The 27,115-nt window shown below is 44.3% G+C and overlaps 1 protein-coding gene across 3 annotated transcripts in view; it reads right to left on the reverse strand.

Annotated features, from left to right (window-relative positions):
- Positions 1 to 27,115, reverse strand: part of IRF2 (interferon regulatory factor 2) — a 319,691-nt gene that overhangs the window by 230,822 nt on the left and 61,754 nt on the right. The window contains exon 2 of one of the 3 annotated variants that reach the window (XM_078678011.1): positions 5,072 to 5,219. The exons of the other annotated variants lie outside the window; for them this stretch is intronic. Within the exon in view, the coding sequence (XP_078534137.1) occupies positions 5,072 to 5,077 (6 nt within the window). The 5' untranslated portion in view covers positions 5,078 to 5,219. The remainder of the gene's footprint in view (positions 1 to 5,071; positions 5,220 to 27,115) is intronic. 3 annotated transcript variants of the gene reach the window in all.

Genomic DNA, 27,115 nt, shown 5'->3' on the forward strand with positions numbered 1-27,115 from the left:
ATCAGAACTGCAGAGCAATAGGGAAGCTTAAGACTGAGCTAGTGAAGGTGAATGATACAGATGACCTTGTTAGCAAAAACATTCCTGATATTTACTCTCTTCATATAGGAGGCTAAACAAACAAGATTATCTCTCCTATTCATTATTCAACTAAGGCAAGTATATTGTTCCTAGATTAAGATTTGGTTTGTTTCCTATGCAAAATTTAGATATAATTGGCCTTCTTTTCCAAATAGAATTGAGACCTGCAGCTTGTGTGGCTATAAAGAAGAATTGCGTCCTCATCTCCTTTTTTTTATGCCCTCCTCTGTACATGGTATAAGACATTGACAAACAGTTAACTTAACAAATTCAAATAAAGTAGTCCGCACATGCTTTGGTATGAGAACGGCCAAACAATTTCTGAAAATCCTTTACTTGCCGGCAAGGATTACCGTTTTCCTGGCTCTGGTGGTGTCAAGATTGGACTATGCCAATGCCCTATATGCAGGACTCCCACAATACCTTCTGTAGAAATTACAAATTATACAGAACGCATCAGCCTGTCTGGCTCTTCAATTACCCAGGCCAGCCGCTATTTCTTCTCATTTGAATAACCTGCACTGGCTTCCTGTTCAAAAAGCATCATGTTTAAGACCTTCGCCCTTATGCACAGGGATCTGTATCAGACTGGTCCAAAATACCGGTCCTCCAGGATTCCATTCTACTCTACCCTCAGAAATCAGCGGCCACTATGCCAAGGTTCAATGGGTAAAGCAGACAAAAACCAGAGGCAGATCCTTCTCCCTCTACTGGGCCCTCAAGCGTGGAACAGTTTGCCTGCTGAATAATGCCAAGTGGGCAATGAACTGCCTTTTAGAATGCAACGTAAGATCTGGATTTTCACTCTTTAATGGGTGACTTAATACCCTCGGACTCTTACTTTCCATTTAGCGCCGGGACACTGCTAGGAGTAACAATGCTCTTTAGGAATCCAAACATTCATTCATTGTTGATATTCTGCACAAGTTATTCTTCCTATAAGCAATGTAAAACTGCAATGGTCATAATATTTGTATGTGGTATGTTTTTGTCTCTTCTATGGCTCTCTCCATCCAATATACACCACAACTTATCCACAAATACACTAACACACAAGACTACGAACACACTCAGTACAACTCAAATATGTAATTACTGCAGATTTCTGCAAACTTTCAGTCCATACAACTTCAGCACATGGTAATATTAATACATTTTAAAAACCCACCTTGAGTTCCTAAATTAGAAACAAATTAATTAACAGACTTAAGAACTCCCCGCAGGAATCCTTAACCACCACTTCAGCACAGATTTGGCAGCAGACTTACAACCATTTAACCACCTTATGGATTACATCTGCAATTTCTAGAAATTCTAATGAAAAAGATGTACAGGTCCCAAAAATAAGAATTTAAATTAGAGGGAGGCTACTCACGCCTTCTTTACAGCCCAGGGAAAGTCGAGGCTCTGTAGCCGCATACACTCACAGTCATGGAATTCTGCTCACAAACACTTAAGGTGGAAAGGGGTACTACGGAAATGATGCCACTCTGGAAAAGTAAGCAACTCAAGGGGTGGGGCAACCTGCAAGGCTTTCACAAATGGAGGTTACTGGGCTTAGAACAACTGGGGGATGTGTGGAGGGGCAGAGCCTGCATAACATTCACAGATCTGCAAAAAGACTACGACCTAAATCAGGGAGAATGGTTGAGGTATCTCCAGCTGGGACATGCCCTAAAAGCATATATACAGGAGTGGACGGCCTTACCGGCGTCGTCTCCAGTGGAAGACAGGCAACTGACCACTGACCAGTAAAGCCATATCATGTATATACAGAAAGCTCATCAACAACTCCCCAGACCCCTTGGTGACATTGAAAGCTCAATGGGAGGTGGACCCAGGGCAGAAAGATGAGGAAGAATGGAGGGACGTGGTACAGGGGCTACGAGAAGTTGCGATCCATTCTCGCTTACTACTCATCCAATGAAAATTCTGCATAGGCTGTACGACTCCTGTGAGGCAATACACCGCATGGGACGTATAGAGAATAATCAATGTCAGAGGCAATGCTGGCAGGTGGGGTCTTATTTTCATATGTTGTGGGATTGCTCAGCACTACAAGTGTACTGGAAGAAAGTAGGGGAAGTTTTGACAGAAGTGGTGGGGTCGGAGGTCTTACTAGACCCAAGATGGTTCCTGCTGCTTATTCCCCATGAACAGTCGTGGCTCAGCTAGACAGAAAAATGGTTAAAATTGGCGGCAATCATTGCTAAACGGAACATTGCTAAGCACTGGGTGGCGGCGGCGTCCACACCGGAGGGGTCACAGTGGATTGCGGACCTTGATCGGTGTCAACACGCAGAGCACACATTTTATTTGAACAGGGGGTGGAAAACAAGAAAACCAAAGACAAATGACAGGACCAAGCACCAGCAAGGGAACACTTGACACATGCAGGACACCAAATGATATATAGCCTAGAAATATCTATGGATTTAGTTTAAGGAACTCAGGACAAACACAACTAGATGCTAACTCCTGACCAGGGCATCTACCTCCCAAACCAGAACAGCCACTATAGCCACCACAGTTGTTCATCTACTTGCACCAGCAAACCAAAGCTAAATTAAGGAAACACAACCACTAACTATAAAAGGTCCATCTGAACCAACAGACAACCTGTGACAGGTAAACAACAACTGCCATGAATTAGATGGAGCGCTATAAAACCACAACCATCACTGTGAACCACTACACAGAGATGACACACAATTCATACACAGGAGTTAAGTTGGAAGGTCACGAGGGCCACCTCGCCTTAAGGGAAACCTTCAAAAGGCTAACCCACACGCTCCAAACTACCAACCACGTGAAATATGGTTTAGGAGGCCAAGTAACTTGCAATTACTACGCTATACAAATACCGGGTATTATGAGATAAAATAATAGAGATCTGACAGCAAGCTCAAATGCAGAAGAGTTATATTCCACTGGCAACAAGGTTATCTTGTAGGCAAAGATGAGGAAGGTGGCGTGGATTCTGGATGTGACAGGCAGGTCTTCAAAGGGAGTCTGCTTTTTCAGGTAATCATTTGCTGGTGACATCAGGAAATGTAAGCATGAATTCTGACTTGATAGCCTCACTACAGGTGATGATAATAATCACAAAAACAACGAATGTAACACTAGAATGGGAGTGTTTAGCCCAGAAACCACTGTTATATGTGGATTATGGAAGATGTTAATTGGTTATACGAGAGAAACGCTCTGGCAATTGACTAGGCAATGACACAACTTGATGGTCAGCTAGAGCAGGATAGAGGGGAGTAGCATAAAGAATGATCACAAAATGATCTAGTGAGATGGGATACAAGAAGGAACTAGGAAATTATGGCAGTTTACAAGAAATAGTAAGAGAGAGGAATTACAGTGTTAGATATATATCTTGATATACCAGCTTGTTATCTTTCTTTTGAAATACTCAACATTTGTATTAGCTGTAGTTATTACGCTCAAGGCAACATTCAAAATGTTTGTTTAGTGAAGTCCCCATAGATCTCGCCATGTATAGCTCAGTCATTCAACTAAATTACTAAAGACAAGCATAATTCAGAACTACAAAAAAGCCCACCGATTAAAAAAAAAACGCCATCAGAGTGTTGAAACCTTTAACCTAATCTGCCTCACAAACCATCATTAGGTCGAGCCTAGAGCAGCGCGCATGCGCTGCTTGCGAGACTTTTAGTAATGGGCTTCAGAAAGCTCACCACACGCTTGTGCATGTGCTTTTGTTTTTCTCCCAGGCTATTGGGCTTTGATTGCGTCTTTCTAAGAAAGACAGCACGCAATTGGGCAAAGGCGGGTGCATGTCCCGCCTTTGCTCCGCCCACGGCCTATTGCTTGCGGTTACCCGCACAGGCAACATTTGTTTTCAATTATCATGCCCAGACATGGGCACGATAATTGAAAACAGATCGCACGCTGTGGCGCGCACGCGCAACACTTGCGGGCTTGTTTTTTTAGTGGCCACGCTTACTGGGCTGCCCTTACACCCCGGGGCTGCTACTAGGCTACAGCAGAGCAGATTAGCGCAGGCACAGCTCCCCGACCGCAGCACCCCACACCGTAAGCCTATTAATGCACAAACATGTAAGACGCGCATTTACGGGCAGATGGAAACAAATGTGCTCTAACTGGATTTTATACAATCCCTTCTACCTTCTGCGACTCGATGATATGAAAAATGCTGTGCGTTTACGCCCGACGCACTTTGGGGCTCCCGGGTTCTAGCTGCCTTTTTTGTCTTTCCAGCGTTTCTCTTAATAGCTACATCTCTATCACACCGTTGTTTCCCTCGTATTTCTCCCCCTATCTCACCCGTCACATTCTTGTTTATCTCTACTTCACCGTCTCTCTCTCTCTCTCATTCTCTCTCCCTGTTATTTTCAATCCTGATCGCTCTTAGTTCTCTGTCACTTTCTCTACCTCTCCTCAACCCTTTCTTCTTGTCTCGGTTTCTTTTTCTGTACCATTTCTAATTTTTTCCATTACCTCCTCTTTCTCCAGTTCTCTTTGAATTTCTCTGATTTTCTCTTCCCTCTCACTCACTGTCACCCCCCCCTCTCTCTCTCTTCTTGCTCTGGTTGCCTCTCCCTTTGACCTTTAGTTTCTTGCTCGAGGGAAATTTTAAAGTTATTGGGTGGCGGAGATGTGTGATTGACATTTTACTAAAGATAGTCCAATTATACACAATTATGACTCAAAAGTAATTGTTAGATTTCTGCAGCATGTCATGCCAGGAGGGTTGCTTCGAGGCAGGAGATCCGTGGGCGACTGTGCGTAAAGCCAGACGAGTTGAATTCTTAAAGGGGCTGCGCCTCAAATATTTTCTTTACACTTGTTGACACCTCCTTGTTTTGTTGTTGTGATTTAAACAGAATAATCGGTACACAAATGCCCTAGAAGGTTTCGGATCAGGTAAGAAAATGCTATAAAATATCTGTACATGGCTGACTACATCTCAAATTGAAAAAACACGAGACTGATTTACCTGCATGGACCTTTATCATGCTCCCTTGGACTAACAGTAAAATCACAGCTTTCCTCATGCCGCGCCTGCTGTTCTAAAACTTTAAATTATAATTTTAACAATGGGGTCACCAACAAATAATATATTCTTAACTGTTCATGATGGACGTCTAAAAGAGAAAATGAAAACAGGATTAAAACCAAACAGGCCAGAAACATTGCCCTCACCTGGTTGGCTTTAGCGAGTGAGTTGGAGCAGTTTGTGAGAAATGTATTCTCCAATCCTGCAGTGTTGCACTCTTTTGATGAAGTCCCTTACATATTGTTGTTTATGTTGGTCATATATCATTATGCTTTGCAAAGAATGCATGTTTATTTAATTAAAATGTGTTCTGTTCACTATGTAAATAAGGCTATTCAACATTTGTTGAAGTATTAGGTCAGAATGGATGACTACTATGGGATCTATATGTTTCAGAGATTTGAAACTTGCAGTGCCTTTTTAAAGATATATTAACTTTTCCAAAAAAAAAAAACTTTTACAAAAAAGATATATTAACAAGAAATAATCATTTAAAAAATGTTTCCAGTCAGAAGCTGATTAGTAGTTTATAACGGAGCATGCATTAATGTGCACAGCCTATTTGCATTCAAACATGCTACGACCTGAGCTAGCAATATTTAGCTTCTGACTAAAAACACTTTTGAACTACTTATGATCTTATAGAAAATCATGTGCATCCACACAATTAGAAAGCCAATGTTCTAAGCACTCGGGAATCTATGCATATGTACATAGGTAGACTACCCAAAAGGCACCAGCACTTTTCAGCAAAGCGTAACTACTTCCACAGGCAGAGTACTACTTCCCACTAGGAGGCATGTGCCCTGGAATAATGTGCACCTGTTTTTCTAGCGTTTATGCAATCACTGATGGTCACCTTTTGAAATAAAGGACATGTATGGCATCCAGCTTTCTCCATACCAAACTCCGATGCCAAGGTCAATCCAGTTACTACTTTTGCTGAGAGCTCTAATTTCACATGATTACCTAGTAATTTGTGAATTTTACCTTGGTCTAACACCAGTCTGTTGACGCTTTTATGCATAGGAAATTAGATGTGCTGAGTTCACATAATGTGCACTTTTTAATTTTATGCATTTTTATGGCTTCCAGTTGTGATTTAGACGGGTCCGCAGTAGTCAAAAGGTTACATACCGCTGATGTAAGCCATTACCGTTACCCTTTTTAGGTTTCATCTGTACATCGTGTGCAAAATCTATTGTATTTAAAAATATATATATCTTAAAAAGGGCTTAGAGCCCGCCCATTATTTATCTCTACTTACCATTAGTGGGCTCCCATGTGGGTCTCTTTCCTTGCTTCATTTTAGTCAACATTTCTCTTGGCCTCCAGCTTCCTCATCCTGGGCTTCGAGTCTTCGTCCCTATCAAGGAGCTTGGATCAACTACGGTTTCCTGTGGCCAGTGTCCTTCCACTGACCACATGCTTTCCAAGGTATACTTTTAAAAAACTTTTACAAATGCAGCCTGTAAGATTGTATGTGTCTGCAGTCTGTCCGCCCAAGCCTGCTGCCTTTGCCTTTCCCAATCTTCCTTCTCCCACTCCTGTGTTTGAGGTAGGAGTTATTGCGCCTCTTGTAGCAATCTCTGTGTAACTTTGTGGTCACTATGTCCACAGTTCCCTCAGATAGCTTAGTGGTCAGTATGCCTGCGGCAGAAAGCTGTATGTGGATGCAGCTGACTGGTTCCAATGCAGTAATACAGCTCAGGGGGTTAATGAGCTATGGGTGTGTGTGTATATATATATATATATGTTCGATATTGATTAACTGCCCCTTTTGAATCACATTGTATTTTTTTAGCTTGGTCTGGGTGTGGCAGTATAAACTTAGTGTAATGTCTGCATTACACACAGTTGAGCGAATTCTTAAAAAGAACAAATGCATTTTTCGGTGGTAACTTGATATTATAGTGCCAAAAATGCTCTCAATACCAGAGGAGTGTTACATATAAATTATACGATATAGGCCAGCCTTGCTCTCTGGTGGTCATGAGGGTATGGGTGCTGGATATCACAAATGCCCGGTATCAGAGGAGCGCTATAAACAAACACTGGCAAAGCCAGTAAGTTTCGCCTATGTAAGCTATTGGTTTTGCTAATTTAGCCATGTTGCACAGCAGCATGGCAGGCTGAAAGGTATTAAAAAAAGAAGCATTGTAAAAGCCATTGGGTTTGCGGTATGCAAGATCTATTTGGTTTGACACCGTTTTTTAAGACATGCTGTATAGCAGTGCGGGCTGCTGTGCAATGTGGCTGAAACTAAAGAAAATATTAGCGCTATGACGATGTCCGCTATGGCACCATCATGATTTTTTTCATTTCCTTTAAGGCATGCTGCACAACAGCTCGTTCTGCTGTGCAGCAGGTCTAAAAAACATTGACAAAGCCACAAGATTTCGTATAGGCAAAACATGTTGGCGGTGCCAAAGCTTGTTCAACTTCTCACTTATGACTGAGTGAGTTTTGGTGCAGTTACCTGTGCGGTCCCCTTCTTGTACTGTGTGTGCATACTCTCTTCTACTAGTGCTACTTGTAATATATACTTGCACATGCTAAAGAAGCAAGTTGTGCCTGCCCTATGCAAGGGAAGCAGTACTGCTGCTCCCTGTGCTATATCAGTTGTATGTATCTGATCTACATTCCTCTGGTCAGTATTGTACCTTATCGGTTTCAGGGAGGCCTGCACTGCTGCTCTGCTACAGCTGTGCTATAGAAGAGGAAAGCCCTGATAAAGCAAACCTGTCGTAGGCTTTTTTTGCACAATGAAAATGTTTGTCCAAGATTTACGGGGGGAAAATTACGTAACGTGTAAAACAAACATAACACGACCTCATTCACTACACAAAACTCAAGAATTCCTTAGTGAAAGCTCGTCTATTGAAACACAGTTCGAACCCCTGCAAGGCATGGCTCCAGAGCGTGAATGTACATTCTTTAGTCAGGTAACCTAGCCCAACACAGAACAGGTTAGGTGAGGGGACTTTCCAGTGGGTGTGCAGAGACAGACTAGGGCCTCAAAGAAACCAAGAAAAACATGCTAATACCAACTGCACCTTTCACACAGTAGCTGCCCTGCAAGCACATGTAGCTCTTTCCGTTGTTTTGAAGGCGAGGTAAGCCGTTTGGACAAAATTAATCCAAACTGCAGTTCTAATACAACTCAAGTGTCCAAATAACTTGTTTAACAGCCCTCTGTTTTACAGGCAGTTCTGAATGGTAATCCAATATTTGAGAGTCTTTCACAATGCCTACGAGCACAGATACTTGACAGCAGGAAATAGCTAATGTGTCTATAGGAACATTGTCGTGCCAGTTGCAATATTAGCAAACGCAGTTCAGCAAAACCAGTTCACCAATTTGCAGAGTCACGCCAAATGTGCAAAATCGCGGTCTTTTTAGTTATGCCCTCAGTAAAGTACTCTGCTATTTCGATCAGATCCAACCTGGATTATTTTGTGGTTAAACAATCGTATGTAAAATGCAAACATGTCAAGCACACCTGCTCTCCTCTAACTTAGAGTGAAATGTTCCTGTGCAAACTGCTCCTTTGCACTTGGGAACTAATCTTACGGGAAACGTGTGACATGATCTCACGTGCACTGTTGTGCCGAAGTCTTTTACTGGTCTAACGCAAGGCCCTCCAATACCCGTTGGATTATGTTCATAATATTGAAAACTGTGAACATTTTACGAATAAAAAAACCTGAAGGTTATTTGACAACAGAACTTTTTCTCAACTCTGGCAATATTGTAATACAAAAGGCTTTAAGAAAAGGATATTTAGAGAGAATAAATAACGTGTGTTACACTTGTTATGTAAAGTGAGACTGCAGTGGTGAGTGTGAGCCGGTTTTAAGTGGGATGAAAAATCTGTGGGGTCTTTAAAGGGGCGCGGCCAACGCAGTTAAGGGCGTGGCTTAAATTGCGTCAGGTTGGCATAGTGTGCCACCTGACTGGCATCTTGCTGCTTCTGTGGTTGATTCCAGATCTATAATGCAATAAGTAAGATTACCTACAACAAGCTAGGACTATTAGCTTTGTCAAATGCTGTTAGTTGCATAAGATACATAAGCAACAACTATGGAGTTGTTGCATATAAATATTGATAATAATTCCGTTCTGAAATGATGAGACTGTAAAAGAACTATAACAAGTCTCTTTGAAGTTATCTAAAAGGCAGCGAAGGGTGGTACTGTTGTAGAGGTAAGGTTCTTTTTTCACCTAGAAGGTGATGGCAAAAATGGAGAGCCCAATCGAGACCAGTTTTGTCACCTGCTTTTTAGAATGCTAGACCCGGCCCACTTAAAGCCCTGAGTGTGAGTTTGCACCAGTGAGTAATTAAATCGCCCAGGAAGATGTTTGTTCTGAACGTTAGATTACGCGGTGTAGTTAAATCCCAAAACAAAAGCATCTGACTACATTTGCGTTACCTGGGCAAAGCAGATGACTGGGCTTTGCAAGCGGATGGTGTTGCTGGGTTCTACTGTACTGAGGATAACAAAGTGATGGGTGGAATGCTTGTCAGTCACTGCATGGGGCTGCATTTCAGGCCACTGTTTTTATTAGGTCGAGCTTAGAGGCAGTGCGCATGCGCTGCTCTGCAAGGCATGCTGCAATGTCTCTGAAGTTAGAAGACACCCACCACACGCCCAACACTTGTCATTGGCTATTTAGACCAATGAACAATGATATACAAAGTGGTACTTGCACACCGAGTGAACATATTAATTTTTTATAGTAATCAGGTTGAGCGTGCTATGAAGGGTATATCCCTCTGGCCCACAGGCGTATGAAAATAATAACAAAGTGTGTTCCCCTCACCGGGGAGACGTCCCCTTGATGCACAACTTGTTGTTCTCCAAAAATATGGATTTCTCACATTAGTTAACATCCAAAGGAAAAGTGATGCAGTTAAAGTTTAATCATTTTAGGATTTATTTTGTCATCCACATATGATTCGGTTAGTTTCTGAAAACAGTTCCATGTGTACAATCAATTTAATACATAAATCCTAATATCGCGATGTATTAATCCCATCAATCCCAATGCATTTCGGGCTGAATCTAGCCCTTCATCAGGGAAACTGTTAATCTCTGAAAAATTAAGCACAAAAACAAACTGAATTACTAACCCTGGCTATCATTCGAAGGGAAATTATAAGTGGTTTAATGAAACCAAGAAGTGCACAAGCTATGAAGAGTGACCGATTCACCTTAAGAGGTTGTGTCAAAAATTCAAATAAAAATGTAGACTAGTGGTAATGTCGAATAAGGGGAACGAAATGCGGTGTTATCCTAAAAAAAAGATTCCATGTACCCAATCAATGAATGTGACTAATATTGCGTGCAACGATAAAAAGCTGGTTGTGAAACGTTAAGATGAAAACGAGAAAGTGCTCAATAAACTAAAGGCTCGTGAAAGTGGCGTGCCTTAGGGTGTTCGAATGCGGTTACTAAATAAATTTGACCAGCATTCAAACTGAAAAACCCACGCGTTCAATGAAATTAGCGTGCTCAAATAACAAGAAAGAGCTAGTTTGTGAAATAAAATCATGCTGAGTGCCGTACTTTCTGGTGAATGCTAGTCGGGTGCATTCTGTGTCCGGATCAAGTGTACCGACTGGAATCCTGGTTTAGTGACTCAGTACGTATAAAATAAAGTAAACGAAGACGCTTGGCGGGTTAGTGGAGCTAGACAGAGAACTTAACTAATTGAAACTGAAAGTGCAAGCGGTAACAACAACAGCCATATTGAAATAGTAACTAAGGGTTTACAATAAAGGATAAATGCTGAACATTGCACCGTGGTGCCTTACAGTCAAATTCATATGAAACAAATATTAACTATATGAACGAATTTAGCAACAATCGAAACTTCACAATAGTCAAAGGAAACAGCTGTATTCCATGCGGTCATTGAGACGATTCAGCTGTAGCGTGTCCAGTAATTTATTCCAAACGATTTCATGTTGTAAAAGTAGCTCGGTAATATTCCAACCTTCTCTTGGTTGTACAGTTTCGAGAATCAAAAAACGAAGTTGGCTGTCATTATGGTGGTTGGATTGGAAATGTGTGGCCACACGATTTTAAGTTGCATGTCCGAATATTGGATTTGTGTTCGTTTATGCGTATTTTAATTAAATTAAAATACGCATCAGTTTTGCCTATGTAAGCAAGCCTGCGGGGGCATTTCAACATGTATGTAACTTTCTTGCTATTACATGTAGCTATTGTGTCTTTTTCTGGGATGAGTGATGGTATTTCCTGGTATGATATTATTGCAGTTGTTGCAATTGTGACATGGTAATGTTCCTTTATGTTGCTGATTTGTGGTGATGGGTGAGGTGAATGATAGATATCTCGGATGTTCTTACTTCGTTCATCAGCGAAAAGAGGTTTGTGATTGAATATACCATTGAAATCTTGTTCACTTGCAAGCATAGGCCAGTGTCTTAAGATGAGTTTTTTAAGGCTATGCTGGACGTGGAATATTTGGATACGATCACCATGCGGTTACTTTTCTTCGGTTCAAGGCTTTGGTTTAAAAGTTGTTCTCATGACTTGTTGGTAACTCTTTGTTTAGCTTCATGGAGAATGTGTTGTGGGTATTTTCTGTCCTCAAATCTTTTCACCATGGTGTTAATATTGTCGACTAGATTTTCTGGTTGTGAGATAATCTCTTAAGGTGAATCGGTCACTATTCAAAGCACGTGCACTGCTTGGTTTCATTAAACCACCTATAATTTCCCTTCGAACGATAGCCAGGGTAGGTAACCCAGTTTGTTTTTGAGCTTCATTTTTTAGAGATTCACAGTTCCGCTGATGAAGGGCTAGATTCAGCCCGAAATGCATTGGGATTGATGGGATGAATACATCGCAATATTAGGATTGATGTATTAAATTGATTGTACATATGGAACTGTTTTCAGAAACTAACGGAATCATATGTAGATGACAAAATAAATCCTAAAATGATTAAACTTTAACTGAATCACTTTTTGTTTGGATGTTAACTAATGTGAGAAATCCATCTTTTTGGAGAACAACAAGCTGTGCTCAGGGAGGCCTGCACTGCTGCTCTGCTATAGCTGTTGTATAGGAGAGGAAAGCCCTGATAAAGCAAACCTATCGTAGGCTTTTATTGCACAATGAAAATGTTTGTCCAAGATTTACGGGGAAAAAATTACGTTATGTGTAAAACAAACATAACACGAGCTCATTCACTACACAAAACTCTCAAGAATTCCTTAGTGAAAGCTCGTCTATTGAAACACAGTTCGAACCCCTGCAAGGCATGGCTCCAGAGCGTGAATGTACATTCTTTAGTCAGGTAACCTAGCCCAACACAGAACAGGTTAGGTGAGGGGACTTTCCAGTGGGTGTGCAGAGACAGACTAGGACCTCAAAGAAACGAAGAAAAACATGCTAATACCAACTGCACCTTTCACACAGTAGCTGGCCCTGCAAGCAAATCTAGCTCTTTCCGTTGCTTTGAAGGCGAGGTAAGCCGTTTGGACAAAATTAATCCAAACTGCAGTTCTAATACAAGTGTCCAAATAACTTGTTTAACAGCCCTCTGTTTTACAGGCAGTTCTGAATGGTAATCCAATATTTGAGAGTCTTTCACAATGCCTACGAGCACAGATACTTGACAGCAGGAAATAGCTAATGTGTCTATAGGAACATTGTCGTGCCAGGTGCAATATTAGCAAACGCAGTTCAGCAAAACCAGTTCACGCCAAATGTGCAAAATCGCGGTCTTTTTAGTTATGCCCTCAGTAAAGTACTCTGCTATTTCGATCAGATCCAACCTGGATTATTTTGTGGTTAAACAATCGTATGTAAAATGCAAACATGTCAAGCACACCGGCTCTCCTCTAACTTCAAGTGAAATGTTCCTGTGCAAACTGCTCCTTTGCACTTGGGAACTAATCTTACGTGAAACGTGTGACATGATCTCACGTGCACTGTTGTGCCGAAGTCTTTTACTGGTCTAACGCAAGGCCCTCCAATACCCGTTGGATTATGTTCATAATATTGAAAACTGTGAATATTTTACGAATAAAAAAAACTGAAGGTTATTTGACAACAGAACTTTTTCTCAGCTCTGGCAATATTGTAATACAAAAGTATTTAAGAAAAGGATATTTAGAGAGAATAAATAACGTGTGTTACACTTGTTATGTAAAGTGAGACTGCAGTGGTGAGTGTGAACCGGTTTTAAGTGGGATGAAAAATCTGTGGGGTCTTTAAAGGGGCGCGGCCGGCTTAAAATGCGTCGGGTTGGCATAGTGTGCCGCCTGACTCTTGCTGCTTCTGTGGTCGATTCCAGATCTATAATACAATAAATAAGATTACCTACAACAAGCTAGGACTATTAGCTTTGTCAAATGTTAGTTGCGTAAGATACATAAGCAACAACTATGGAATTGTTGCATATAAATATTGATAATTCCGTTCTGAAATGATGAGACTGTAAAAGAACTATAACAAGTCTCTTTGAAGTTATCTAAAAGGCAGCGAAGGGTGGTACTGTTGTAGAGGTAAGGTTCTTTTTTCACCCAGAGGATGATGGCAAAAATGGAGAGCCCAATCGAGTTTTGTCACCGGCTTTTTAGAATGCTAGACCCGGCCCACTTAAAGCCCCGAGTGTGAGTTTGCACCAGTGAGTAATTAAATCACCCAGGAAGATGTTTGTTCTGAACGTTTGGTTACGCGGTGTTGTTAAATCCCAAAACAAAAGCATCTGACTACATTTGCGTTACCTGGGCAAAGCAGATGACTGGGCTTTGCAAGCGGATGGTGTTGCTGGGTTCTACTGTACTGAGGATAACAAAGTGATGGGTGGAATGCTTGTCAGTCACTGCATGGGGCTGCATTTCAGGCCACTGTTTTAGGTCTCGCCTGTCGATGCGCATGCGCATCGAGCAAGGCGAGAGTATTGCGAGTTATCCACTCTTTATCCACACTGCAAGGAATCGTGGCGATTCCTTGCAGTGCCCGTGACTTTTAAGGTCAATGCGCATGCGCATTAAGCTTATGCGCATGCGCATTGACCTTAAAAGTCACGGGCGCGTGCATGTCCGTCTTTGTTTACCCGCTCCGCCCCCTCCCCTTCCCGCCGTCTCGCATTTCCCCTGTCGCACTTCTCCTCCCCCCTCCCCTCTCTTCCCTCCGTCTTGTTTCCGGCGAGCTGCTCCCAGCCATGCCGCACCTGGGACCCCAGGCACCAATAAATCACTCCTCCCGGCCTCCTGCAGAATCCAGACGGCCTCCCTGATGTCCTTAAGCCCCGCCATGTGAAAGGAACTCCGAGCAGGGTGAGTGACGTCGTAAAATTATCCCGACGCCGAACATAAACTCCTCCGCTCCTCCCGCCTCCCGAGGGCACAGTAGTTTTCCCGCCCCGCCCGCCCTGCTAAATAAATTTAGCCGCCGCACGCCAGCTGCCCTAATTGACCCCTGCCCCCACCTGTGCGCTGCTCCCTCCGCGCAAAACAGCCTGGGGGAGACCGGCTTGTGCCCTGCTCCCCATGGGTCCCCCCTTTTTATTTCCATTGCAACCGTATTAGAACGTCACTCCTCCCGGCCTCCTGCAGAATCCAGACGGCCTCCCTGATGTCCTTAAGCCCCGTCATGTGAAAGGAACTCCGAGCAGGGTGAGTGACGTCGTAAAATTATCCCGACGCCGAACATAAACTCCTCCGCTCCTCCCGAGGGCACAGTAGTTTTCCCGCCCCGCCCGCCCTGCTAAATAAATTTAGCCGCCGCACGCCAGCTGCCCTAATTGACCCCTGCCCCCACCTGTGCGCTGCTCCCTCCGCGCAAAACAGCCTGGGGGAGACCGGCTTGTGCCCTGCTCCCCATGGGTCCCCCCTTTTTATTTCCATTGCAACCGTATTAGAACGATGGAGTGTGGCCTTTAGTATTGGAGTTATGGTAAACATCAATGATGCCTATAAAGTTGAAAGGAACACTTTCTAATTTGTATCGTGACCGTCCCAAGCCTGTCTCTTTGCACCCCCGCATCTATGCACAAGCAGGGGCATTAGTTGCAATTGTGTGCACAGACTGAGGGACCTGCAACACAATATGAAATGTGAACAAAACACCCAGTGAGAAAATAAGAGTGTCAAAGTTAGATGGCCTGTGAGAATGTGAAACCCCCAAACCTAAACCATTACAACCATTTTGGTTGAGAGCTAACTAGTTCAACTAGCAAGGAAACACACACGTCTACACTGATGTCTACTCTGTGAGCACATTGTGCAGCTGTGGGCTTGTTGCTAATGATTATACTGATACAACTTGGGAGTTCCCAGAACAGATCTGCTTGCTCAAACTACCAACTATGCAGACCTTGGACGTCATTTAGGGGTGCTGTGGCTTACCTTTGCTGCTACCCTAGCACTGCCTTTGTGTCTCCTGGCATAAGAGGTGGCAAATTCAGTGCCAGAAACACAGGGTCAGCTGGTGCTCCACTCACTTGATTTTCTGTCAATTTTTTGTTACACTAATAGTGAATAAATAAAATATATTATTCACTAATAGTTAAATTAAATTAAAAGGCATTGTCATTTACAATGCCAATAGCCTTAGTGTTCTCACACGCCACTCATCCACGCAACGCCACTCATCCACGCAACGCCACTCATCCACGCAACGCCACTCATCCATTTGCAAAACGAAAAAAGTTAAACTCTTCTATTGCGAGACCTATTGCATTTTCAATGCTTGTTTATTAGGTCGAGCTTAGAGGCAGTGCGCATGCGCTGCTCTGCAAGGCATGCTGCAATGTCTCTGAAGTTAGAAGACACCCACCACACGCCCAACACTTGTCATTGGCTATTTAGACCAATGAACAATGATATACAAAGTGGTACTTGCACACCGAGTGAACATATTAATTTTTTATAGTAATCAGGTTGAGCGTGCTATGAAGGGTATATCCCTCTGGCCCACAGGCGTATGAAAATAATAACAAAGTGTGTTCCCCTCACCGGGGAGACGTCCCCTTGATGCACAACTTGTTGTTCTCCAAAAAGATGGATTTCTCACATTAGTTAACATCCAAAGGAAAAGTGATGCAGTTAAAGTTTAATCATTTTAGGATTTATCTTGTCATCCACATATGATTCGGTTAGTTTCTGAAAACAGTTCCATGTGTACAATCAATTTAATACATAAATCCTAATATCACGATGTATTAATCCCATCAATCCCAATGCATTTCGGGCTGAATCTAGCCCTTCATCAGGGAAACTGTTAATCTCTGAAAAATGAAGCACAAAAACAAACTGGGTTACCTACCCTGGCTATCATTTGAAGGGAAATTATAAGTGGTTTAATGAAACCAAGAAGTGCACAAGCTATGAAGAGTGACCGATTCACCTTAAGAGGTTGTGTCCAAAATTCAAATAAAAATGTAGACTAGTGGTAATGTCGAATAAGGGGAACGGAATGCGGTGTTATCCTAAAAAAAGATTCCAAGTACCCAATCAATGAATGTGACTAATATTGCGTGCAACGATAAAAAGCTGGTTGTGAAACATGAAGATGAAAAGGAAAGCATAGAAACGGCACGATAAATAAAACTAACATGCTCGGAGAAAGTGCTCAATAAGCTAAAGGCTCGTGAAAGTGGCGTGCCTTCGGGTGTTTGAATGCTGGCCACATTTATTTAGTAACTGCATTCGAACTGAAAAACCAACGCGTTCAACGAAATTAGCGTGCTCAAATAAAAAGAAAGAGCTAGTTTGTGAAATAAAATAATGCTGAGTGTCGTACTTTCTGGTGAATGCTAGTCGGGTGCATTCTGTGTCCGGATAAAGTGTACCGACTGGTATCCTGCTTTAGTGACCCAGTACGTATAAAAAAAAGTAAACGGAGACGCGTGGCGGGTTAGTGGAGCTAGACAGAGAACTTAACTAATTGAAACTGAAAGTGCAAGCGGTAACAACAGCCATATTGAAGTAGTAACTAAGGGTTTACAATAAAGGATAAATGCTGAACATTGCACCGTGGTGACATACAGTCAAATTCATATGAAACAAATATTAAGTATATGAACGAATTTAGCAACAATCAAAACTTCACCATAGTCAAAGGAAACAGCTGTATTCCATGCGGTCATTGAGACGATTCGGCTGTAGCGTGTCCAGTAATTTCTTCCAAACGATTTTATGTTGTAAAAGTAGTTCGGTAATATTCCAACCTTCTCTTGGTTGTACAGTTTTGAGAATCAAGAAACGAAGTTGGCTGACATTATGGTGGTTGGATTGGAAATGTGTGGCCACACGATTGTAAGTTGCATGTCCGAATATTGGATTTGTGTTCGTTTATGCGTATTTTAATTAAATTAAAATACGTATCAGTTTTGCCTATGTAAGCAAGCCTGCGGGGGCATTTCAACATGTATGTAACATTCTTGCTATTACATGTAGCTATTGTGTCTTTCTGGGATGAGTGATAGTATTTCCTGGTATGATATTATTGCAGTTGTTGCAATTGTGACATGGTAATGTTCCTTTATGTTGCTGATTTGTGGTGATGGGTGAGGTGAATTATAGAAATCTCTGATGTTCTTCCTTCATTCATAAGCGAAAAGAGGTTTGTGATTGAATATATCATTGAAATCTTGTTCACTTGCAAGCATAGACCAGTGCCTTAAGATGAGTTTTTTAAGGCTATGCTAGACGTGGAATATTTGGATACCATCACCATGCGGTTACTTTTCTTCGGTTCGAGGCTTTGGTTTAAAAGTTGTTCTTGTGACTTGTTGGTAACTCTTTGTTTAGCTTCATGGAGTGTGGATATTTTCTGTCCTCAAATCGTTTCACCATGGTGTTAATATCGTCGACTAGATTTTCTGGTTGTGAGATAATCTCTTAAGGTGAATCGGTCACTATTCAAAGCACGTGCACTTCTTGGTTTTATTAAACCACCTATAGCTCCCTTTCGAACGATAGCCAGGGTAGGTAATCCAGTTTGTTTTTGAGCTTCATTTTTTAGAGCTTAACAGTTCCCCTGATGAAGGGCTAGATTCAGGCTGAAATGCATTGGGATTGATGGAATGAATACATCGCAATATTAGGATTGATGTATTAAATTGATTGTATATATGGAACAGTTTTCAGACTCTAACCGAATCATGTGGATGACAAAATAAATCCTAAAATGATTAAACTTTAACTGCATCCCTTTTTGTTTGGATGTTAACTAATGTGAGAAATCCATCTTTTTGGAGAACAACAAGCTGTGCATCAAGGGGACATCTCCCCGGTGAGGGGGGAACGCATTTTTTATTGGCTATTTGCCACAGTTTTGGTTTGTGGATAGAGTACATTTGTCTCGCCATGTGGCTGATTTGTTTCCGCCCTGGCGTTTGCCCCTGCTGCATGGATCCATCGATACGGGCCATATGGTTTGGTACCCGCACTACTTTTTCTTTTGCCTTGGCTAGTTTTTGAATTTCCTGTTGTGCTTTACTTTGCTCCTGCCCCCCCTTCCGTTGTCCGCATTCCATATGCTTCTACCCACTTTCCGTTGTCCGCATTCCCTTTACTCCAGCGACCCTCCAGTTGTCGGTGTTAAACATGATTCCGCCCCCCTCCGGGTTTCCACATTCCCTTTGTTCCCAACACCCATTGTCTGTCTTCACCATGTTCCCGCCTCCCTCCCGTTGGCCGCATTCCCTTTGGTCCCGCTCCCCCTCCCCACTTGCAGCAGCCCGTGAGGTACCCCCACCCCTCTCCTCCTCAATCACCCTTGTCCAGGCTCACTCTTTGCGCCTGATTGCTAGGCATTGTATGGTGGCTGGTCTAACAAAATCTGACAGGACTGCTGTGGGTTCCCAGTCCGGCCCTGTAAGTGGCTGCAGATTGAGGGTGGTTTTCTTTGTATTTTTTCATCCTTAAAATCATGCCACGACCCGCTTATTCAGACTGCAGCTCAGGGGCGTCGCCCCACTTCTTTTAAGAAGTGTAAAGAAGAAAAACATAAAATGATAACTAAGTTATTATCATTTTATGCTTCCTGACTTGTCCTGTTGCTTTGCCGCCAGCGGGTTGGCAGGGCTGCTCTGCTCTCCGAGCAGGACAGGGGAGAAGTGGTTTGCCCACTGCTAAAGTGCGCAATGAATGTTTGGTCGGACCTATCGGGCAGGCCAAAACTGTCATGCACACTTACTTGTTCTACATGCAGACTGCATAACAGCCTGCATGGAGAACATACCCACCCCTCCAGCCCCTGGCTAAGGGCAGTGTCACAGTGCTCAGACCAATCACAGAGCAGCATTGTTGCATTGTGATGGACTTAGGGGAGGTAGCCTGGCTGCCTGCTTCCTCTTCCTGTCAGAGGCAGGAACAGAGAAGATGCGGAGCCGGCCTCGTGGTAAGTTTACTTTTTTTTTATTTTGCGCTACCCCATGCAACACCACCCTCAACCCCCCCTCCCCCGCTACACCTGGTGGACCCCACCCACGAGCCATGGCTGCCACATCTCCTGCTGTAGCTGTAGACTAGCTCCTCTAAAGCTGCAGCCACGTTAAAGTCGGATCAAGGGTCATAAAATGAACACACATATCCGCAACTGTGGTGCTATGTCAGGACCGGAGGCTTCGGATCATGCTATACTTTCTTTGTTTTAATCTGATAGCAGCCATCTTAAAACTTATAACCAAACCACATATCTTAAACACCCACGGGAAATTGGTTAAATAAAAGAAACAAAGAACGGACAACATATCCCCGAGTCCAATGCACCAATCAAAACATTGTATCAAGTACATAGTCCCTCGTCGCCCCCTTGCTCATCCGCTTTCTTTGCTGCTATGCAGCCACGAGATGAGTGCCTTTTACTTTCCCATCTATTTTACCAAGATTGATTGTGTAAGGTTGTTAGCACAGTCACGGGGCTGCGTTGTTCTGGCTCCCGCGATTGCGAAGATACGTGCTCGTGCTACTGCGCCTTGTTAAGGCACGTTTGTTTTCTTATTGCAGCTTGTTCAAAAATTTTGTTTTGCTCTTTGGCCGTGTAATCACACTTGATCTCAGACGCGTGTAGAGGCGCTGTTCTCCGCGCCCGTGTTTACCTTGCGGTTCTCTGTGTTTCTTGTAGGCGCGCGTTTGTTTTTTGTCATTCGACTCGCGGGTCCATTTTCGGGCCTATGCGGGTTCGCTCCTCACTTCCCTGCCGCGGAGCGTGGCCCCGACCTCCGCTGCCAGGGGGCGCTGTTCCGCATGTGCAGCGCGTCAGTGCCTCGTTAGCAATGCACGCAAAATCGGAAAGACCGTCAATTGCATTCATTTCGCCTGCTGTTGCCTGGAGCTCTGCAACCCCCTGGAGAGTTACGCCCTCATGAGAGGGTTGTAGAGCTTGTGCGCTCGTGCCCAGTGACGCTCAGAGTGCTCTCTGAGTAGGTTTGTGTGTCATTACATTTAATGCCCGGTGGGTGTAGAGATCTGTGTTTTTAGGCACATTTGGTTAGCAGGCTGAATTTGAGCCAGAGGGGACATGCTCCCAGAGGTGTCTCAAGCCTGTCCATCCATTTCTAAGGATTGGTGGTGTCCCGGAGGCTCTGACCTAGTTTCCATTTATTAATTAGGGCCGTGCCCTAGCTCACTCTGCTGGTCCCCAGCGTATAATCAGCAGTCTTTGAGGCTGTGGAGGTCGCCACTGCTTACGTAATATACCTTCACTAGGCCGCAGAGTCTACATGCTTCTTCTATGTCGGAACAGGCTGACATGCAGTGGGAGGAGGCTCCCCTAGCCCAACTGCCGATGGACGATAAGTTTTATGATGCAGTGGTTGTGTCCATTTACAAGGCAGTTGAAGAAGTCATGGCTCCCATGGAGGAGCGTTTGTCGAAAAAGATTGCGCAAGAGTGTGCCAAGTGGGCCCCACCAGCTCCCAATGCTCCTAAATCTTCCCAAGATGCACATGGGGGACACACAATGCCAGCTAAGTGTCCCAGGGTAGACAGTGTGGATCAAGACGCTTTCGAGCATTTGCAAGAGGCCTTTTTGGCTCAAAATCAGCCACAGCCAGCCACCTTAGACCCCCCATCCCCTACCCCCTACTAACCCAGTGAGTCCTTAGCAGGGGTTTCGGGATGCCACTCAAGTTAATACCGATGACGAGCCAGGGCCGTCTAGACCATGGCGTATGGCAGCGCCGTCAGGCTCTACAGAGCGTTAAGGAACAAGTGGAGGTTCCGACATGCTGGACCCGGAATTGCTCATGCACCCCCGGTCCTCTGAGTGGACCCCATCAGTGAAGGTCGCCGGCTACGTGGCGAGTCGGATTCGCACCCCCATGAGCAAGGAAGCCCGTAGCCGTCTTCGCTCTGAGTGGCCGTGCCCCTCTCTTGATGGGAAGGTTGCACAGACCCCAGAGTGGACCCCAGAATGGCAACTTCCGGGCAAAGTTCATCAAGGACCTCAAAAAGGGTATAGATCGTTCCTGGAGGGCTTGCCAGGACAAGCTTCTGGATTCCCTGGGACCCCTCACCATGATCCTAGACATGGCAGAGGACGCCAAGAGTTCGGGGGCTCTTATTTCACCAGACACACTGGCAAACTGGGCACAACGTGCAGTGTTTTTTCTGGGAAACGCAAATTGTGCACACTCAACAGAGCGGAGGCGGTCTTTTCTTATCAAAGTGGACCCGAAGTTGGGAGATCTGTCGACTCAGAAGCGGGGGCGGTAGCCAAGGGAGGTTTATTTGGGGAACCATTCATTAAGGAACTGGGCAAGTTCGATAACACCTTCCCATCACTTGATAAGGCCAAGTCCTCGATTAAAAAAAGTTTTTTCCTCCCGGGTTTTCCGTGGGGCCGGTCGAGGACAGGGCAGCTCGACCGGCCAAGCCTCTCAAAACTCCTGGGGGCAAGGATCCAGGCAAGGGCAGGACCAGAACCAGTCCAGGTACAACAAGGTCTACCCTTCCCGGGAGAGAAGGTCCAGAGGCTGTGGTTTCTGAGGAGGGGTCAAATCCTCCAGCGCAGGTAAGTGTCTCTACCGACTCTCTGGCGCGAGTGGGCGGCCGTTTGGCCGTCTTTCTAAGTGTGTGGAGGAAAATCACGTCAGATGCTTGGGTGTTGCTAACGGTCCAAGGTTTTCAGATAGAATTCTGCGGCGATCCCAAGCAAGTGGTTCAGCCCAGGCCTATTCGGTTTTCTCACCAAGAAGAGGAATTGATAGACACTGAAGTGTCCGCGCTCTTAGAGAAAGGAGCTACATGTCACAGTAACTTGCATCCACAGGGTATCCTGAGCAACATGTTCGTAGTGGACAAGATGGATGGGGGGCAACGACCGGTCCCGAACCTCCGCGACTACAACGAATGGCTCATATAGCGCCATTTCAAAATGGAGGGTATTCACCTCTTACGAGATGTTCTGTGGCCGGCAGATTGGATGGTCCGCTTGGATTTAAAAGATGCCTACTTGGCCATTCCTATTTTTCCGCCTCACAGGAGATTCCTTCAGTTTCTCTGGCGCCGGCAAGTATTTCAATTCCCCACACTCCCTTCCGGGCTATACTCTGCCTATTGGTGCTTCACAAAGGTACTCAAGCCCGTCGTGGAGTTGCAGCGGGCGCGAGGTACGAGGCTCATAGTTTATTTAGACGACATGCTGCTGTTGACCCAGGATTCATATTTGCTTCGGGATCAATTACAACAAGCAGTCAGTCTCTTGGAAAGTTTGGGGTATGTGATAAAACACCAAATAATCCCTGTTGGTTCCGGCGCAATAAGACACCTTTCTGGGCTCCGTCATCGACACTACAGACCCTCAGTCTTCCGTTGCGGAAGCTCGCCAAGATTCGTCACAAGCTAAGGTGAACTTTGACCAAACAAAAGGTCCCACTTCGACAGATTGCCCGCGTAGTGGGATTGTCGTCGGCCTCCATCCAGGCCATATTTCCCGGTCTGTTGCATTATCGGGCCTTGCAGCGCCTCAAGGCAAAATATTTGTGAAAGGGACTTCCGTATTCCCATCCGGTTTCCATGTCAGAGGAGGCACAAGCAGAGATTTGTTGGTGGTTCTCTCACATGGAAGCTTGGAACGGGAGAGCGATTTTCAGCTCTGCCCCAGACCTGGTTATCGAGTCAGACGCCAGCAGGTCGGGTTGGGGCACCAGGTGTGGAGAATTTACCACAGGAGAGTCTCCGCAGGTCTCCGCAGGAGCAAGAAAACCCAGCATATCAACTGTCTGGAGCTCCTGGCGGGCTCCTTTGCCGTAGGGTGCTGGACCAAAGAGCGGGTTCAGTCTTGTGTCCTCTTGAAAATAGACAATATTTTGGCAGTCCAGTACATCAACCACCTGGGGGGCACTCACTCGAAGGTGCTTTCTGATCTTGCGACGGACCTGTGGCAGTTTTGTCTCGACCATCACACTTCGGAAACAGCAGAGTATCTGGCCGCCTGAGAGAATCAAGTGGCAGTTTGGCATTTGCATCACTTCAGAGATTCCAGTCCGTGGAAGTTACATCGAGCCGTTTTTTCTCTGGTTCAGGACCTTTGGGGTCCTTTTTCAGTGGATCTTTTCGCCTCCAGACTGGACCATCAGGTTCCTCCGTTTTTCAGCTGGAGGCCAGATCCTTTAGCAATAGCCACGGATGCTTTCCTGCAAGAATGGATGCAGGAACAGGCCTATGCGTTCCCACCTTTCGCCATAATCATCCGTGTGTCAGCCCAAATCAGGCGGCAGCAAGCGAACATGGGCCTCATCACTCCCATTTGGAGGTCACACGTCTGGTTTCCAGTTCTTCAGGAACTTTCTTGGGATTTTCCAATAAGACTCCCCCACTTTCCAGAGCTGCTTCTCCATCTGTATCACCTCCCTGATCAGATGGTGCTCGACGGATCCCTGCGTCTCATAGCATAGAGGATTACAGGAGCAGATGGTCTATCCCGGGTCTTTCAGAGTTCGCAAAGGGCCTCTTGTCCAAAGCCTGGTCGGATAGTACCATCAAGAGATATCGATCGGCCTGGCGACGATGCGGGCGTTGGTGTGAGCGACAGGGTTGTGATCCCGTGGGCGCAGACATAGTCCACATTCTGAATTTCGTGGCAAGTTTACCCCAACAAGGTTTAGCCTACCGTTCAGTGAACACTTTTCTATCTGCCATTTCAGCGGGGCATGTCCTGCTGCAAGGCAAACCGGTAGGTGAACATTCTGTTCTTTGCCGATTGCTGCGGGGGCTCTGTTTGTCACTTCCCCCTGAGCCTCGGTACTCAGAGCTGTGAGATGTTAATAGAGTACTCAATTTATTTCTGTCAATTTAATGAATATTTGTCGAGAAAGGAAATGTCAGCGAAACTGGCAATGCTCCTTTGTCTTGTCTCCTGCAGGAGGGTTTCTGATGTACAGGCCCTGGACATCACGGGCTGAGTTTATTTCCCCTCTGGTGTGTCCTTTACCATCAGCCGTAGGACTAAAAGTAACACTTGAGTAATAGATTACCTAACGTTTCCAGATTCCCCCAAACTGTGTGTGGTTTGCTGCTTGAAAGCTTATGAGGAAATGTCTGGGGAGCCGAGACCTCCAGGGAAGAGGCAACTTTTGATTACTCTCCGGAAACCACACAAGGCAGTTTCATCTCCGACGACCGCACGTTAGGTGTGGTGGGTCGTGCAAGAAGCCAGCATTAGCCTTCGCCAGTTCGGAGCTCATTCCACACGGGAAGCGATGGCCTGAAAGGTGTTCATGCTTGGGGCGAGATTGGAGGACATCATGAACGCTGCAGATTGGTCCTCGGATTCAACCTTTACGAGGTTTTATTTTAAGCCTATAATTGATATGGCACATTTGGTGGTAAGTAAGCTTTAAACTAGCATAATCTGAAGCCTCCGGTCTGGACATATAATGAGAAATGTCCTAGCTATCGTAACGGAAAGTTTCAATTCTATTAAGGACTAAGAGGCGAGGATTATCCCACCCATGGATCCCTACGAGACGACCCGCCCGTTGGGAGTAAGTACATTCCTCTATGGTTGTACTTTACTGCTTGTAACTTGCACTTGTTGCGTTTCTGTAGTTCTTGTGATAGCCTAATTCTTCTTGGACCATCTGGTATAACATTCTCTAGTGTCGATACAGTCATGTAATGTTTGGTTAGCCTTGTTTGTAAAGTAATTGCACCTATGGATTTTGTTGGGTTTTTTCCTAGTCCTAATTTGGTCTTTCGGTTCCATGAGCGGATTCCGGGAAACAAGACGGTTAGACCAAGACGAATGGCGTGACTCGTGCTAGGAAAGAGGATGAGCAAGGGGTCGACGAGGGACTATGTACTGGATACAGTGTTGTGATTGGTGCATTGGTCTCAGGGATATGCTGTCCCTTCTTTGTTTCTTTTATTTAACCAATTTCCTGAGGGTCTTTGGGAAATGTGGTTTGGTTTTAAGTTTTAAAATAGCTGCTATCAGAATAAAGCAAAGAAAGTATAGCATAATCTGCGCCTTCGAGTCCTTAAAAGAACTGAAACTTTCCGTTACGATAGCTAGGAAATTTTTCATAGTGTGCGGTTTGATGATTTCCCACTTCTATATGAGTCACAAGATTCCTTCTGCTTTGTTTGCCCGTTGGCACTATTACTCTCGTGTGCAATTAAGACCCGAAATTACTACTTCCGGTCTTTTCTTTCCTGACCTTTCTTGCATGAGCTTTGTCGTAGACATTAGCTTACTTGCCCCCCTCCCGTTGTCTTCATTCCCTTTGTTCCCGCACCCTCCCCACTTACAGCGGCCAGTGAGGAGCCCCCCAACCGCCGAAGCACGCCACGGATTTGGTGGAAATGCTGAACATAGCAAACACCATTGGCAAAGCCAAAAGTCGTGACCTATTGGCTTGGTCAATGCTTGTTACACTAGATTCCACTCTAGACAAAGGCTAGCAATATGCAAATCAATCTTGGCTCTGCTGCAATAGAACAGTCCAGGATGAACAGTCCAATTCTACTGTACGGAAACAGACAACAGTTCAAACAAACTGTTGCTGCTTGTCGATATTCATGGATTAAGGATGGAATAGTTTTCAAACACTAGCGAGTCCAAAAGTAAATAAGATATCCAGGTTACACTGGTTTTACTAGAGGATAATTAAAAGGAGGCGTTGGGCAAAGATAAAAGCTGGTGGCGGTCATCTATAATTATATATATATATATATATATATATATATATATATATATATATATATATATATATATATATATATATATATATATATATATCTGCAATCCTTGTATTAAAAGTTTGGCTCAGCCGTTACTTTATGTAACAAGAGTACCAATTGCACCAGAAAAGTTAACAATTCGTACACTGTATAACTTTCATTATGCACATCCACGGCTTCCAGGGCTTACGCTATTTCCATTCTATGCACCCACACACGTACATACATTAACTCTATGGTGTATTCAACTCCACCCTTGTCAGGAGTATATTTCCATCCTTTTCCTGAGAGGGATGGGGTTGGAGGGGTGAATATGGCTATTCACAAACATGCAAGTCTGTGGGTGTGCACAAATTCATCACGAATTCCAGCTCTAAAACAAATGCTTCCCATTCACTCCCAGCCCATGTGGCCAGATTTACTCATATTAACATGAGTAAATATTTGTACAAGTGCAAAATCAACTTTTGTATGCTTTGACTATCGGACCAACACATCTTTGACAAGAACCTGTAGAGCTAATCTACGTGTAAAATGTAAATATTCAGTCATTAATACAGTGCAAATATGCTCATAATTATGGCAAACAAGGAGCCTGATGAACTGAGACACTGTTAAATGAAGTGATTTCCCCAAGAATTACACAACCTATTTAACATGGACAAATGGAGATGATTAGACTACGTTGACAGCCCAAGCACAAGACCACAAGTCTAATTTGGTAGGGCTATGGAATTCAAAGTCAGGATTCGGAGGCGAGGATTATGCTTTAAGTTTCTTTATTCTTCCTTCTAGCAGTTTAC

The sequence above is a fragment of the Lissotriton helveticus genome, chromosome 2_2, assembly GCF_964261635.1.
Source record: "Lissotriton helveticus chromosome 2_2, aLisHel1.1, whole genome shotgun sequence".
Classification (NCBI taxonomy): domain Eukaryota; kingdom Metazoa; phylum Chordata; class Amphibia; order Caudata; family Salamandridae; genus Lissotriton; species Lissotriton helveticus.